Source organism: Columba livia, chromosome 13 (assembly GCF_036013475.1).
Source record: "Columba livia isolate bColLiv1 breed racing homer chromosome 13, bColLiv1.pat.W.v2, whole genome shotgun sequence".
Classification (NCBI taxonomy): domain Eukaryota; kingdom Metazoa; phylum Chordata; class Aves; order Columbiformes; family Columbidae; genus Columba; species Columba livia.
In genome coordinates, this window is record NC_088614.1 from 2,070,159 (window position 1) to 2,087,058 (window position 16,900).

At 44.9% G+C, this 16,900-nt stretch overlaps 1 protein-coding gene across 4 annotated transcripts in view; it reads left to right on the forward strand.

Annotated features, from left to right (window-relative positions):
- The window catches only part of NKD1 (NKD inhibitor of WNT signaling pathway 1), a 266,783-nt gene that overhangs the window by 233,712 nt on the left and 16,171 nt on the right, over positions 1-16,900 (forward strand). For all 4 annotated transcript variants that reach the window (XM_065028627.1, XM_065028629.1, XM_065028631.1 and 1 more), the window contains 2 exons: positions 11,143-11,249; positions 13,602-13,697. In XM_065028627.1, the coding sequence (XP_064884699.1) occupies positions 11,143-11,249; positions 13,602-13,697 (203 nt within the window). The remainder of the gene's footprint in view (positions 1-11,142; positions 11,250-13,601; positions 13,698-16,900) is intronic.

The window sequence follows — 16,900 nt, forward strand, 5'->3', positions numbered from 1 at the left end:
CACCTCAAATCCTGGGGGCGGTTCTGAGCCCCTCACACCAAGAAAGGCCTTGAGGTGCTGGAGCGAGTTGAGAGAAGGGAACGGAGCTGGTGAGGGGCTGGAGCACAAGTGTGATGGAGTGGCTGAGGGACCTGGGGGGTTCAGCTGGAGAACAGGAGCTGAGGGGAGACCTTCTGATCTCTGAACTGCCTGAAAGGAGCTTGGAGCCAGGGGGGTCGGGCTCTGCTCCCCAGGAACAAGCGCCAGGAGCAGAGGAAACGGCCTCAAGTTGCGCCAGGGGAGGTTGAGGTTGGATGTGGGGAACAATTTCTTCCCCAAAGGGCTGTGGGGCATTGGAACAGGCTGCCCAGGGCAGTGCTGGAGTCACCATCCCTGGAGGGCTGGACAGACGGACATGAGGTTCTCAGGACATGGGGCAGTGCCAGGGGTGGGTTATGGTTGGCCTCGATCTTACAGGGTCTCTTCCCATCTAAATGATTCTACAATTTACTCTCGGCTTTGGGGCAGTCGTGAACTAGTTTGCTAGGAGGCAAAACATCACCTGTGGGTACTGCTGTTGAAAACCTGATGTCTACAGGTCTCTCAAGCCGCTTGTCTTGGAGCACGTGAGAGCCAGCCCACGGGGGCACCGGTGGGAACAGGGAAACCACAGAGCCCCGTGGAGCTGCCCACTGCCGGCTCCACAGCGGGACCCTGGTTCCAGCTGGCCACGCTGTCCCATGTCCCGTCCTGCCCTGCGGTGTCACCAGCCCGGGGGCAGGGTGTGCCCTGTGAGGCACCTTGGCAAAGCGATGGGCACAGCGTGAGAGCTGCTGTGGGACGGTGCTGCAGACGCGGGGCTGCATTGCTGCGCATGTGCAGCAGCGTAAAAATGGGCTTGAACTTTGCCCCGGGACATCCACCACCAAGAACAAAGAATGAAAAATGGGAACAAGTCAGGAGTTTGAAAACAATCTCTCTGGAAACGTGATGAATACCAGTGGTTTCATTTATTCTACTTGAAGAACAAAGGTCCTTTTCTACTTTTAATTTCCCAGCAACGATTATTACCAGTTATTTTTCTTGTAGCTTTGACCACAGTTCGTGGAGGTTTTATTAAACATGTTTTTGAAAAGTGAGTCAAAATGCCATTCTTCTCTGACTCTCTTGTGACTCTCTCTTTCTCTTACCCAAGTGAAACTAGAGCACATTTCCAGGCAAAGATTTGGGGCCAGATAATTCTCTCATGCTGGTGTTCATGGAATTATTCCAGTTTTGTGCTCTTGTAATTGAAAGAAGTTTTGGCCCTTGCTATTTCAGAAGGCAATATATTTGTTTCAAATGTTGCCTTTACATGAACATTACATTCATTTTTAGAAACCTTGAAGACTGCATGTAGTAGGGAATATGTCCTGCTGCAACTCCTGGATATTCTTAAAGTTGCCGGTTCTCTTGTGTTTGACTTGACCTCGACCCAGCCAGGCAGGTGGGTTTCAGAGCGCTCCCTTTGCTGGGATTTTGGTGGTTTCCTGTGATAGGCTTTTGTCTGGATCCCATGTGCCTGCTTCTGTAAGGCCCTTCTCCCCTCCCCATAGGGGCATCATAGCCCAGAGTGTCTTATCTGAGATACAGTTTATCATAGAATCATTCCGCTTGGAAGAGACCCTCAAAACCATCAAGTCTGGCCATAACCACGTCCCTGAGAACCTCGTCTATGCACCTTTTAAACCCCTCCAGGGCTGGTGACTCCAGCACTGCCCTGGGCAGCCTGTTCCAATGCCCCACAGCCCTTTGGGGAAGAAATTGTTCCCAAAATCCAACCTCAACCTCCCCTGGCGCAACTTGAGGCCGTTTCCTCTGCTCCTGGCGCTTGTTCCTGGGGAGCAGAGCCCGACCCCCCTGGCTCCAAGCTCCTTTCAGGCAGTTCAGAGATCAGAAGGTCTCCCCTCAGCTCCTGTTCTCCAGCTGAACCCCCAGGTCCCTCAGCCGCTCCATCACACTTGTGCTCCAGCCCCTCACCAGCTTTATGACAGATGTCAATAGTTCTTGCATTTCTGGGATTGAACTTCGAAGCCATCATTTTCTATAGACAGCTAGGGAGATGTGAAGGTAGATAAACCCCCCGAACCTTGGGACACAACAACCTGTCGTCCCACTGCACCGCACGGGTCCCCCGGCGCAGCCGTGCAGGGGTGGTTTCGGTGACATGCGCGTTGCTTTGCCAGCTGCCGTTCCAAATTCAAGGTGTGGATCCGTCAGGGTGCCTTTGTGTGCTTCAACTTCACTTCTGCTGCAGTAGCTACAGAAACCCAAAGTTTTACCTCACCAGGCAGAACAAGTGCCCTTTGTTACCTAGACAGATTACAGCTTTTTCTAAAGTCTGCTCTTCATAAAAGCCCAGCTTGAACAGTGGAAATTCTGACTTGCCTCAGATACTGAGGAGACTTTTATAGTTTCAAGTAGCTCCAGGGTTATATTTTAAAAGTTGAATTTCATCACATGTTTCAAGTTTGGTGGAAAAAAAAAAAAGCATGATATTTTTAGCAGAAAAAAGTTCCCCCCACACCTTTTTTTCTTAACAGATGTTTCATCTCAATCATATCCAAACCTCAAAGCACAAGTAGCAGTCAACCTTATTCTCCTGTGGAGAAAAAGATAAAATGTCATTTTTTTGGAGGAGGGTTTTGGGTTTGTATTTTTGTAACCACAACTAGTTTGTAAGTAAAAGCAAATAATAAATGCAGCACTACGGGGATGTGGAAATGAACCTGAAGCAACATTTCTGTTCTTGAAAGGGCTTGGAGTCCAGCTGCTCTTGTTAGATGGAAAGTCCCAACCCTCAGCTTACCAAAAGAATAAAAATGCCAGTAATCAGGTTTTTCTTGCTTCATGAAGCTGATCCAGCAATCCAGGTCCTTTCACCAGTAAAATATGTTGTATGGAGTGCCCAACTTTGTACCAGAAAAGGATTTAGAGCTGTAGAGGTAACAAAAAGCAAGGGAAGGAATAGTAGTTGTAAAACAAAATATCTAGAAGTAAAAGAGCTGCTGCCCGAGGCGTTTTTGGCGGGCGCTGGAGGACGGGGGAGCTGTGCTGGGGCTGGGCACACAGCTGAGCTCTGGCTGCGAAACACTGATTTAGGAGGGAGTCGCAGACCCTCCAAAGGGTTTGAATGCGTGAAGCTGAAGCATGGTGCTGCACCCCCCGGTTTGGTTATTTTAATGAGCCTTTACCGAGAGCGGAGCCATGCAGGTGTGCAGGGATGTTCTGGGCACATGGGGTTCAGCTGGAGGCTGCTCTGTGCTGGGACACACACTGGGCACCCCTGGGCACCCCTTTGGTGGTGGCTGCCCAGTCCCCCTGGCAAGCAATGGGTGCCGCCAGATCTCAAGATGCTACATTTGAATGAAAATTCACAGTGGTGCTGTCTAGGAGGGTATTTCTGGGTTGTCCACCAAAGGAGTAGCTCAAGTAACAAGTAATAGGACAAGAGGAAACGGCCTCAGGTTGCACCGGGGAGGGTGAGCTTGGATGTGGGGAACAATTTCTTCCCCAAAGGGCTGTGGGGCATTGGAACAGGCTGCCCAGGGCGGTGCTGGAGTCACCAGCCCTGGAGGGCTGGACAGACGGACATGAGGTTCTCAGGACATGGGGCAGTGCCAGGGCTGGGTTATGGTTGGAGTCGATGATCTTGAGGGTCTCTTCCAACCCAAATGATTCTATGAAGGTGGGAAGCTGACTCTTGAGCTGAAGCACATGGGCTCTCTTGAGAAATAGGGAGGGCTGGCTCCCCTCATGACCACACTCCAAACTGTGCTCCAAACCATCTCCTCTTCTGCATTTTGAGCGGTACATAGCACAGGGGGTGCTCATCTCCGGTTATGGTCTTTAGGATGGACTAGAATTGTGAACAATGATGAGTTACCTGTGTTTGCGCTGTGGGAGTTATCTCTTGTAATGCGATCGTGTGCTCTCTAGACTTTAAATAAGGTGGTGGGGTCAAGCCTTGCATTTTGTTTCCCTGTGTGTTTTGCAGTATGAGATGTGCCATTGTGGTACCGTCCCTCATCCATACATAAATATTACATGAAAAGGGAAGGAGATGTATGCCTGTATCTGCACATGGATAATATAAACTGGATGTTTGGTCACCATATTGCTTTTCAGTTGTGCTGTGGTTTGATCTCCATTCTCCTCACCTCTCAGAGTAGGACATAAGGCTCTGAGGATGGAAACACCAAACCTGCTGCTGAATATTAACTAAGAGAGAGTTGTCAGATGTGCAACTGATTCATCACAGCCAAAATTACGTTACGGGATAGGTCCACAACATTGCTCTCTATAAAAGGCTGCTGTCACGAGAATCAGAGTGACATTCTTCCTTATGGGAAGCAATTCTGATTAATATGACAGTTCAGATACCTTTAGAAGGCCCCGTTATCATAGCAAAGGTGGTGGAGACACTATTTTCCCATTGAACATCTGAGTTGGATGGGAGCGAGCTGATATCAAAGCCTACATTATTAATAACATTACCTACTCAGCCTTCATTTGAATAAAGAGTTATGTAGTGGGTTTTTTTGTTCTTTTTCTTCCCTTGTGAATCTCAGGGGGGAAAAAATCCAAAGAGACAAAGAAAATTTAAGATATAAAAATCCTACGTGAACACGCATAACTGCGACTTCCACTGAGAAGGGAATTCTAAATAGCAAAATTGTTAGCAGTTGCTAACGAGAATCGGGGCATGGCCATCTTTGGAGAAGACTGGTCTTTCTTCTTCTGCTGTAAGTCACGACTGATGAATTGGTGTCTATCTGCCACTGTTCAGCAGCAGAATTCAAGGCTTTGCAGGCGCGTTCGGAGCTCCAGGGACATATAACGCTGTTAGAAAGGGGTAAGTGGTCCATATGACAGTGACAGTTTTCACTTAGGAAGTGCTCACCTGTGTTAAACGATACAGATAGCGACAGCAGATTGCGTCCTGTTAATGTGGCTTTTGATATGCCCGCTGATCAAACACAAATCTTGCTGCTACAGGTATCAGCCTGAAGTATTCTGACCAAAGCTTATGGAGATTCTTCCCCCTGTCTCCCCCCTGCTTTTCTTTTCTTTTTTAAGATAGGGGAGGGGAGGGAGAAATGATCTTCTTTGATCTCCGTTGAGGAAGGGAAAAAAAAGCCGGTTCTGTTCAGGCTTTTGGCTAACACAACAAACAGTGTTTAAATTTTAACTTTGCTTAATTAATTAGTAATTCTGTTTAGTGCTGTCTGATCTTCATCCAAAAGGTATTTTGAAGCTTGAGAACCGAACATCAAAGTGTATTGGGTGAAGATGGTCAAGTAAGGCATTTAATCTGGCAGTTGCTGTTGATGAAATGCAGCCAGTTGGGGAACTAATTGGAAAAGGGAATCGGAATCTGGCAAAATTCAGCAAACTTCCTCCCCTTCAGCAAATTCCCTCCAGAGAGCGTGTGAGAAATCTAGGGTTCGTATTTAAGCATGCATGAGTTACACCCTGGCTAGCAAAGACAGACTGTATTGTCCTTTGTATCCGCATCTTTAGTACAAACCTTTTTCTGGGAAGGAGATAGTACAAAAAGTTTCCTCCCAACCCAACAGCCAAAGAAACCCACCATCCGACCTAGACAGAAACCTGTGATTCGGTATCAAACCTTGGAAATACTTCTACACGTCAAAGGATTTGGGTTGGCAAAGGGAAAGGAAGCTTTACGGGAGGCGGTGTTGCACAGACCCTTCAATTTGGCTACTTTTTGTTTGGGAGAGAAAACACTGTCTGAACTTTTGAGTGAATCTCAGTTTAGCGATTTCCAGATGTCCTAGTAGTGACTTGTCCATTTGAATCATCATCTGAAGCCTGAATGATTAAGACATATTTTGGTTGTCTATTTTTGTTGCAAGCCATCACATGGGCTGAGTCACTACCGCTGTGTTCTGTGCCGAGCTCTCCCCCTGGTCAGGAGCTGGCAATAGGTCTTGTGGCATCCTGAATCTTTTCACGCACTCCGTGGTGTTCAATTGAACCTTTAATTTGTGTTACGACCATCAACAGGAAACAATGGAATAGAAGACAATGACTTCTCCCCATATTTTCAGGTTGAAACACCCATCCAGACTAAGCACTACTAGTACAGCTTTTGCTAAATTGGTTTTGACTTGTCCCGCTGGACTGAAAATGGCCAATTAATTTCCCTACAGTAAGTTTCAGAAAGGGCAGCTTGATCTGTGCTGTTTTGGAGGGTGCGTCTGATTCATCAGCCTCAGCTCCCAGCCAGAGAACGTTGAGCTCACGCTTTTGGCACCGACCCAGCATGAGCCTGTTTTTCTGTGCGCTTGTTCTGGTGGCTCTGGGATGGGAACATTCCTCCCGGGCCCGATCTGCCCACGTCCCTTCGCTGCTGGAGAAAAAGACCTTTGCTCAAGCAACGTTATCTCCGTCGGGGATGTGTTTGGATCAACTCTGGGAATAAAACCCAAATCTGTGCTTGATGGGGGTGATGTTTCGTAATCTATGGCCTCCAGGAGAACTTAGAAGTGAAATTTGAATGTGAATGTAATTGTTAATTAAAGGACAGTTTCTCGATTTGGACTTTCAAACATCGTTATTGTTCTCTGGTGGTTGTCATGCAGTCAGTGAAGAATGTCTGTTATGTTTGCCAAACCTGATTTGCAGTGAAAAAAATGTTGACAGAGCCAGATAATTTAGACATCAGAGGCTTCAGGAAAAACAACGCAATTAATTCTCTTTCTATCCCTTTGGTCCTCACAGTCTCTGACTTTAAGTTTCGACTTGAAGTTCAGTCAGTTCTCTGACTTTAAGTGCTGCATCTGCTAGATCTGTAAATTGGAAGTGAAACCCTTACCCTATTGACGTTAATAGGAATTTTAATACAGAGCTCGGTCGGATCAGCTCTTTGACTCTCAGTTCCACCAGTCACATATTGCTACAGAGGTTCAGTTGGAGCTGCTACAGAAGCGCTTATGACTTTGTCTCCTTGTCTTGCTATGTCTGTGCATTTTTAAATCTTCCTTTTATCCTACTCCCCCACAAGTCTCAGGTTCTAGTGTGTGCTTTGGTGTTTTTCCCCATGGACAGACCATTCTGTCCCTTTGTTTCTGGTAGCAGGTTTAAAGAATTGCCATAGAATCCAGTCTGTCGGACTTGAGGGGAAGGCTAATAATTTGTCACCTCAGAGGGGTCAGTTTCCTGTACACCACTTTCCTTTCATAGGTGGCATTTTTGCACATCCTCCCATTCTACTTTTACTCTGCTTTCTCTCAAAAATTAGACAGTAATGACCCTCCTGTTAAGATATTGTCCAGTCATGATTCATCCCTGGGGAACTGCAACGTCGTTGGGAGTTTGGGCCCCGTGATCCATCACATCCCATTGGGAATGGCTGCGATCCCAAAGGGCTCTGAAGTTCATCTTCAGCCTGAGTTCTGGGCTCTGCTGGGCAAAGCTGGACTTGGCAGCTTTAACTTAGACCTGCGCATTCATCAGAGTCACATCCTTTGTGTGTTTCTGTCCACAAGACCCTCTTAATCCACCCAAAATGCTCAGCGCAGTTGAGAACCAGAGTGAAACTCCTTCCTTCGAGAAGGTGTGCTTGAACTAGGCTGGTGTTTAAACTGGTGTTCCTGCTCTCCCTCTCTTCCTCCCCCACCTCAATTACAAGCAGTTGGGTGGTAGTAATTAACAATCTTAGAAACATCTGCTAGTACACTTAAGCCAGTCAGTTTGTTTTTCATGAAAGAATGGTATTTCACAATTTTTCCAAGTTAATATTTTTCCTTTATTGTCTTTCCAATTTCAAATATTGTCCAGACGCATTTTTATGGTGTCTTAAGGTTATAGAAGTGAATACAAGACCATTAATAATGAACAAGAAAAGAGAACATCATAAAGAAAACATATGCAGTGTTTCAATTCATGCAACATTGTGTTAGGGAACATTGTTTTTGAGAGCATATGGTTATTCCCATGAGAAGCAGTAAATATATATATATTTTTTTTTCCCTCCAGTTGTGGATTCCCACAACAAGGGTCGATTTCCCCATGTGTTTGTCTATATAGCGCGTTCTCTTTGTCAGGACTTGTTATCTGACTGGGGAGGTAAGGAAGTATTTTGGCGCAGATGATGTATGGCACCCGGGCCTATTTTGGCTGGGCTAGGCTTTGGAAACACGAGGCTGTGAATTAAGATAGGGATCTTGTCTGGTCTCGTTTAGCACGGGCAGCGGCACTGGAAGGACTGTCGGTCTCAACGGTCCCAACAGATACTCACATTTTATTTATAAGCGGGTTCAGTGTGTGTTTGTGTCCTGCATGGAACCGCGTGTGTGTCAATAATCAAAACTAAGTATAGAAACAACATACCAAACGCTTACCCTTCTCAGACAAAACGGTGGAACTACAGGATGTATTTTTAAATGTTCGCTACGTTTGGATAAGGCACATGAGGATATATGCACAGACACATCATTTGATCGCTCGTAAATATTATTTTAATGCCTCCCTGTTCCCCTTTAAAGTTGCCTCATTTAGACTTCATTTTTCTGCGCTGAATGAAACTTGACATCAGGATGAGATCACCAGATTTCCCCATTTCATCTGAGCTCCAAAATGAGTAACTGATTTCAAAGGATAATTCCCCAGGGCACCGAGGCCAATGAGTTCTGCAGATCAAAGGTCAGCCAAGCTCAAAGAGGATAATTTCTGGCGCACAGGATTTAAACTCTCTCAAGGAGTGTACTGCAAGATGTATCCCCTCCTTCCCCACTAGTTGAACTCTTGTTTTTTGAGGAGACTAATTTGTCAGAGCACGTTTTTTTTCCCTCTGTTACATGAATTATACATTAAAGTGAAAGCTTCCTATGTGAACGCACAACCTGTATATCCAGAACGGTTGTTAGACGTGGCGGGGACCGTTCCTGGAACCAGACGGGGAGCTGGGGGCTCTCTGCCCATCCCGGCAGCCTTGGGCGCGGGGCAGGAGCGGTGGGAAGGATGAGTGCTCTGTAAAACACGTGCTTTTGATAGAAAAGCCCAGCAAAGAGCGCTGGGGCAGGATCTGCTGCTCAGTGCTCTCAGCCTGGTGCTGTTTGCCATGCCAGTATCACGCCGGATGCTGTAACAGGTACGAGCCCACTGCAGAAGTCCTTTGGCCATTATGTACCATTATATATTTAAAGGCATGTATGATAACAAGAGTGGATTTTGCTTTTCAATTGGCTGTCCACTGTTCATACGAAGCCTGACGTTCTTTTGTTTCCTATTCCCTGGAGCAAGATGGTGAGGGATTGCAGAAGCCCCTCGTACAAGCGTTTCTATCAGTTTAATTAGAGCGGTTCGTGTAAGAAACTCATCCCTGGTACCCCCAAGACACTGAAAATGGAGGGGTGCTGTTAGTGTAACTGTCCTTCTGAAGGCCCATGTTACCTGTTCATTTCTTGCTGATTTTAGAATGAAACAAGGCTGGACTAAGGTGGACAACCAAATGTTGTCTTTTGTTTTATGGGGTGGTCTTTTAGTGGCCTTACCTTTGAACTTCCAGCAGTATGGAGTTGTATTTATGGACAGAGTGAGTATAAAGCAAATGGCCCTTCTTCAGCTATACTTCCAAGTTCTGTAGTGTGAGGAATATTTATTTCAATGCAAATTACATGTGCGTGTTGAGAAGCTTCAAATAAGTATCAAAGTCAGGAAATTCCAAAGGGTGGGCTTTCGACCTCCTTCCCCCTTTCTTTACTGCACACCCAGAACCTTTTGTAATATACCACAGTTTGGTAAAACAAAACAGTGATGTGATAGTGTTAAATTTAAACAATTAAATAAGGCTGGAAAATGTGGCGATGTATTGCAGTGTGGCAATGTGAATGTTGTGGCAGAAATCTTAGTTTTTGGAATTTCTGGGAGTATAAAGCTAGGGGAACGGTATTTATTATTATTATTATTATTATATCTAATTGTTCTCTTTTAAATGTGTAAGAAAATGCTGAAAGATGGCTAATATAATACTATAATTTCTAGCCTGTTAGTGCTTTGCTGGATGCCAAACACCATTGGAAAAGGACCATCCTGAACTGGACGGGATCGCGTTGTCTGTTTTATAAATAATCCGACTTTACTGAACCAGCATTTACATGAGCTCTTACTCACAAAGGCGTCCACAAGAAGCGGTTTCTACGTAGCATTAGGGTGAAGGTTTTGGGTCAATGCAAATGCTGCAGCGCAAGAGGCAAAATGCTGATTTAAAGACCTACGTTCTTGCAATACCTTCTGTTTTGGGGGGAGTTTTAGCAGGATTACTGCTGTGCCTAATGAATTATGGGCATAACGTATGTGGACGTATAAAAAAATCATATCTAAAATGTAAGTCAGGTTAAAAAAAATCTATATGTTTTCATAATGAATATAGAATTAATTTTCTTCAGATGCAGGGTTTCATGTGCAAGGCTGAGTGCCTCCACAGCCATTAAGTTCCTGGGCATTTGTCTTTGAATCCACATGAGTTTACATATATTTCTGTTATGTATCTGATATATGTTATGATACGTTGCGATATACATCTGATAGGTGTTAATATTGATTCTCTTTATGGGTGCTATTGAATTATGCATGTTTTAACGTGAAGCTTAGGTGACATATGCTTTTTCATGCATACTTGAAGAAGTGCAGCTTAACCTTTTTGGCAGGCGGTGTTACCTTTGTGCAAGGTTTGTGTGTATTTGAAGGGAGAAACTGAAGCGGAATGAGGACTTTGTTTCAGCTTCATTACTTCATTCACCGCTGGCAAATTCGGGGTGTTTGTGCAGTATGTCACAAACTTTCAATATTTTGCAAAATTATTCAGCTTATTTACAGTACCAGTTGTGCTGATTTATATTCTCATAACACTGTGTTTGAACTTCCCGTGACTCTGGTGATGTTTGGAGGAGATGCTGTGTACCAAAAGCTGTGCACAGATTTTCTGCAGAAATTATCCCAGGTGTGTAGCGAACACAAAAGCAAATCAACTATAATGATCCTCTCCTACAAGTTTGCTGAAATCAATTTCACCCTAAATATAAAGACAGATTTGCAAATATGAGACTGCTTTGACATTTCCTTACAAGTGTTTTTTCTTAAATATCTTTTTCGCAGTGGCTTTGCCTCCAGAGAAGACAGACGGAGTTTGCAGTGGAGATGAAAAGAAAGCAGAAAAAGAAAGTGACACACGCACAGGTTCCAAGAAGCAGCTGAAATTTGAAGTAAGTCCTCTGTGTTTTTAACTTTCACTGCATTGATGTAATTATGGACCCACCAGTGTCCTCGAATGCAGGTGTACAGCGCCAGGTGGCTGTGCTGGGGACAGGAGGAAGCAGGGTTGGCACAAGTCAGGGTCTTACTATTGGTGCTCCTTCGGCGGTGATTAGTGAGATGTATTTCCAGGTTTGGAGAGGATCAAATGATGACCATTCTGAAATGTGTAGTGAGAAGAGGCATTTGGTTTAACCCTTTGTCTATGGTCCTTTCGATAGTAATTTATTATCCCAGCTACTGTGTTATCAAATCTTCAGATTGGCTTTCAGGGACTATTGCACTTGGTTAAATCTGCCTGGTGTAAAAAATATATGTTTGTGAAAGCTTCCTTAACCATCAGCCTTCCGCGCCTGGGCCTCCACAGTGAAATAACCCTGACCTGCTACATGGGGAACCAGCCGATCACACGGCAGGAGGAGAAGGATCCTGGAGGGCAACAAGTCTGACAGGCCGTTTCCTTGTAGACTTACAAGCATCATAAAACTGCCAGACATTGTGTGTAGTTGGCAGGTTTTGTTTATAGAGGGAGTGATTTAATAAATAAGAGTATTGAAACATGCTGTCATCCAGCTAGAGGGTTGTCTGGCTGGCTGAGGAGGAAGATACTTTGGTACCGGCAAGAAACAGCAGGAATTTTCATCTCTGCGCTCCAGCCGACGTGGCAAACTTCTCCCTTTAGTGCTGTCAGCCTGTCACCGTAATGAGCTTTGCCTCCCTCGGCTGGGATGGAACAGACCGCGCCGCGGCTGCAGCGCTCCTTCCCTCCTCTACAGCACATCTGCTCGTCTGCTACAATTCCTTTTCACTCTTTTAGGGCTGATTAAAAGGAGGCAGCTTTCCCACCGGCAGCTCAGGTGCTTGTGTGTGGGGAGGTGACTTTTCCTGCCTTTTTTTCTTTTTGCACAGCCATAATTTTTTTTTCCTGGGCACATTCTATATTCTTCCCTGAGTCGCAGACATTTGCAGACAGGAAAGGCATGATAAATTGCAATTAACAGTGCTGCGATATTTGAACTCTGGAGGACACCTGTCAACATGGTCGGTGCCAGAGTAGCTGGAACTCCACCGGAGCGGCAAAGTCGGTGTTTGTTCCCAAGTAGTTCTTGGCATGCCACAAAGGTTAGCGCTTGGTCCCAGGCTCCGTGACTAATGCAGGGACAGTTGCCATGGCTCTTAACCAAGCAGAGCACATCCTCACATAAAGACGTTATGTTAGGCAATGTATTAATATGTGGCAAGACAACAAGTATTGATATTTTTCCCCTTGTTCTACAAATGCAAGTTTCCCAGCTATGGAGGCCGGGAGCTAAGAGATTGGTAAATGTTTCAAAGGTCTGAAAGAATCAGAAAGGCAGGTGTTGAGATGAGAGATCTAAAGCTGAGGTGGATGTGATTTGGCGTTTAAAGGTGCCGGGAATGTTTGTGTAACGTGAAACTGTGTTTCCACAGTGGAGTGTGGGGCACTTGGCAGCCTTAGTGGGGCTCGTTACGGCCGGAGCAGCTGCCTTTGAACTCGGCAGGGGACGGGGGGACCGAGCTGCTGTAGGGAATTGGTTTCAAGTCAGATCAACCAGGTATTTTGAGCCCTATCATGCTGAAGCTATTTGGAGCTGTTTATTTTACTTGCATACAGCGGCTTTAATTTTAATTGCACTGTAACTGTTCTCCGTTTTGCCTTGTTGTGGCTCTGGATGATTCTGATTGCGCAGGTCTTGAGAGAAAGCAAACGCTTTGCACCCTTTGTTCTTGACTGAAGTCTTGGGTTTGGTTTGGGGATTTTTTTTCCCCCCCCCTTCAACAAACATATTCCTTCAGGTTTTCCACAGACCCCACTCAAAATAAGGGGCAGGTACCACTCCCAGGTTGTTCCTACATGCCAGTCCTTGGGCAGCTCCGTTTCGGGGCTTGGTGATGTGATGTGGTGCTGCTCTGACTTTGATATTTCGAGAGCTTCAGGGAGTAGTTTTCTAGTACCTTTTTGTGTTGTCTACAATGGAGTAGAAAGCATCTTGTCGATTCGCTGCAATCTAGCTCAGGGGAGTGAGGATGATGGTGTGTGGTGTGGTGTGGTGTGTGATGTGATGTGATGTGATGTGATGTGATGTGATGTGATGTGATTGATGTGATGTGATTGATGTGATGTGATGAGCCTCCTTTGACGTGGTGGACAGACACCTCCCCAGGACACATCCTGAGCCGTCCCCCGACGAGGGAGGGAGCAAACAGCCTCCTGCTACAGGGTCTCCTCTGCAAACAGGCCTTTGCTTTGGGTAATCGGCTGCTCTTTGCATGTTTCTTAGGAATTGCAATGTGATGTGTCTGTAGAGGAAGATAACAGGCAAGAATGGACCTTCACTCTGTATGACTTTGATAACAACGGAAGAGTCACCCGCGAGGTAAGCGAAGTGCGGCTGCCCCTTGTGTGCAGCGTTTGCTAACGAGAGAAGGGGTTTATAACAAGAACAGTTTTTCTTCTATGAAACACAGGTGTGCTGCCAACTTCAACAGCAGTTCCCATGGACCCTTCCCTCCTAGAAACCAGTGGTTTACTGTTTTCAGATGTACTGTGCCACTTCTAAAGCTGGTTGTTGTTTAATATCTGGGATTAGGCCTTTAAAAAATAGCACTGGCACTTGAGGAGGAAAAATATCTGAAACAACTAAACACGTTGTCAAAATAAACCCCTGCAAATGTATATTGTTCTGGCTTCTATCCTGCTTTTCAGAGTTAAGCTAACTAAATAGCAAAGCTGCTTTCTGACGTTCTTTCCAGCAGGACTAACTATGCTGTTCTGTTGTTTTCCTCAATATTAGGCTGATCTCTGCCTTCTCCCTCCAGGTATAAATAACATTGGTGGTTGTTGCTGTAGGCCCATAGTGAATGGCTGTCAAAGCATACCTGCGTGTATTTGTTATTATCAGGATATCTTCGAGTTGTATTTCCTGTGCAAGTAAGAAGCCAAATAAGAGGATGTATCGATTAGAATACAGTCCTTTTTCAGAATTATTTCTATCCAAATTGAATGATGTTACTTCTAGAAGAATGTCTGAGATTTACTGCAGTGCGCTGTCATTGATTTTCCATGAGGTGTGTTTGCTGGCTCCCGTGCTGAAAATGGTCAGGTTTTGTCTCTCTTGGCTCTTATGCTGATGTCTGTGAAAAACACCAAGAACTGATGGAAAGGAGCAGGGTAAATATTGAAAGTGTACTGGCCTTAGATGCCAAATGAAGGCGGATTTTTTTCTGAAAAACTAAAGCAAATCTCTTTTAACATCTATGAACAAATTTCCAAATGTGGTGGTTGTTCCGGGTTTTTAACATGGAAATGAACATCTTTACTAGGCTTTTTTTAATTGTCTCTACTCTGATGGTACTTTGAATAGTCAAATGGAGTCTGTGCACCTTATGCAAGACAATAAGCAGATGAAAAGTTACAGCCCAAGTGCAGAGTTTCAAATGGGAAGGCGAGATGTGTAGAGTGGCCAAGGAGGGGGTGGCGTGAGTAGTAATGTATTTGTTAATGTAGAGGGAACAGAGGCCAGAAAATGAAATTACTTGCCTGAAGTCTCGCAAGAACTTAGTGGCAGATTGAACCCAGATCTTTCGAGACCCAAGGCTAAGTTTTCATTACAAGATTATCGTGACTCTCAAAGAATATGGGAACAACACACAAAACCCAAACCCACACGCACGGGTGCCCTTTACATCCAGGCCTGGCATTCCCATTCTTGTCAGTGGGAGTTCCATGTGCTGAACAGAACGAGAATATGCTTTTAAGTATGTATACAATAATTATTTGTGATTATGTGGTACACCAAAGAGCTTAATTTGACTGTACTTAGAGAATACGTTACAGCCAAATTCCACCTCTCCCAGCTACAAGCGCACACTGCAGCTTAACTGAAACCAAATCTGTGCGGGGACTGAAAATTAGACTCCTCTGAGGGCTGGAGTTGCTATATTCAGGCTTGAACCTGTGCCAGAGAAAAATTCGTCTGACCAAGGGACCAAATAGGTTGATAATTTGCAGCTCTTTGCGTGTGACCCAAGACAGAAACAAGCGGCACGCACCATTGCAGAGCTGCGCAGTTACGTTACACGCTTTTGCGAGCTGTCCCGGTGCCATTCGTACAGTCCATCTGCTGTTGGATGCGATGCAATTCAAGAGCTGTTTGTGCAAGAATGACTAATGATAGCAGCTCACAGATAACCGTGGCCACTAAAGAGGAATTTTGGTCTCTTCGTATGACAGAGTGTCTTGTTCTATTAGAACCCTGAGAGACGGGCAGGCGGTGTAGCAGCCCGATGCTGTTGTTTGTTAAGCAGCTCTGCTCCTGATCCAGAAAAGGACTTAACGATGGCAAACGTGAAACATGTCAATAGTTTCAATTAAACCAAATGGGCTTCAAGTTACCGGGATGTGCAGCACATGGCTGAACTGAGTCAGAGGAGGAGCCTGATCTGTACCGGTGCCGTTTCCTGAGCTGATGGAAACGCTTTAAAACGGGTCAGCTTTTCTGAACAAAGGTCCGGCGTTCTGGGGAGAAGAGCCCAGTGTGGACCTCCTCTCCTTTGAAAATTTCCCTTTAATGTCTCCTGGATTTAGAGCTGCATTTAACAGAGATGGAATTCCTGCATTCGGATTTCTCTGTGTAGAGCTGGAGGTGCTTTACAAAAAGCAAAAGTCAGCCTTATCGTTCTTGTTTTCCATGTTGAAAAGTGAGACGCTGGAGGAGGGAGTGACCTGCCCACCCGCATCCATTTCATTGGATTCAAAGTCATGGTGTTTAAAACGTTGGACTTCATGTCCAGAGAGTTTCCAAAGGAATCCACAGTGTTTGTAGGAGACATTTAGGTGGGGTGCAATTTTACAAGTAGACCAAATGTTTTTTTCATTAAAATGTTTGAAAATTCTATATAAGATATGGACTTAGTTACTGGATAAAGTTTCCCTTGGGTTTTACACAATGACAGATCACAACAAGAGCATTCAAATTCCATCTTAGTGAAACTTCTTCTGGATCTGAACAATATCTTTGGAACTTCATATTGCTTTGATTTCCTCCTAGAGTCTGTCTGACTTATTCCACAGCCCTTGCAATTAGAAATTCAGATCTAGTCATGAGGAGATACACCCGTTACGAAAGTGTAATTACTGGGATGGCAAATTATAAAATTAGCTTTCCTCTGTGTTAGTAAACAACTGCTTTTTCTGTCAGAGAAGACAACTGGTTTTCAGTCCTTTTGGGGTAGTGGGAGATAACTTCTCCTGCTCTAATATGTATATTACAAAACTTGGCTAATAATGTTTCCCTTCATTCCATAAGCCATAAGAGGACGGTTCATTATGTACTGCAGGCCTTTGTAGAACTGACGGCTGCGCCGTAATTATCTTCACATGGCTATTTGTAATCGGACTTGAAACTCAGATAATTGAACTAATGTGTTTTGATCTACGAGGTTTTACATCGAGCTCTCTGAATGTAATTATACTTCATAAACACTGGCCTTTTCTTATTTTGCAATCAATTATTTCTTGGAAAATCGCGTTTCTTTGGTGAGTGGCTGCACAGGAATGAGCACACAAGAAAGTTACTTG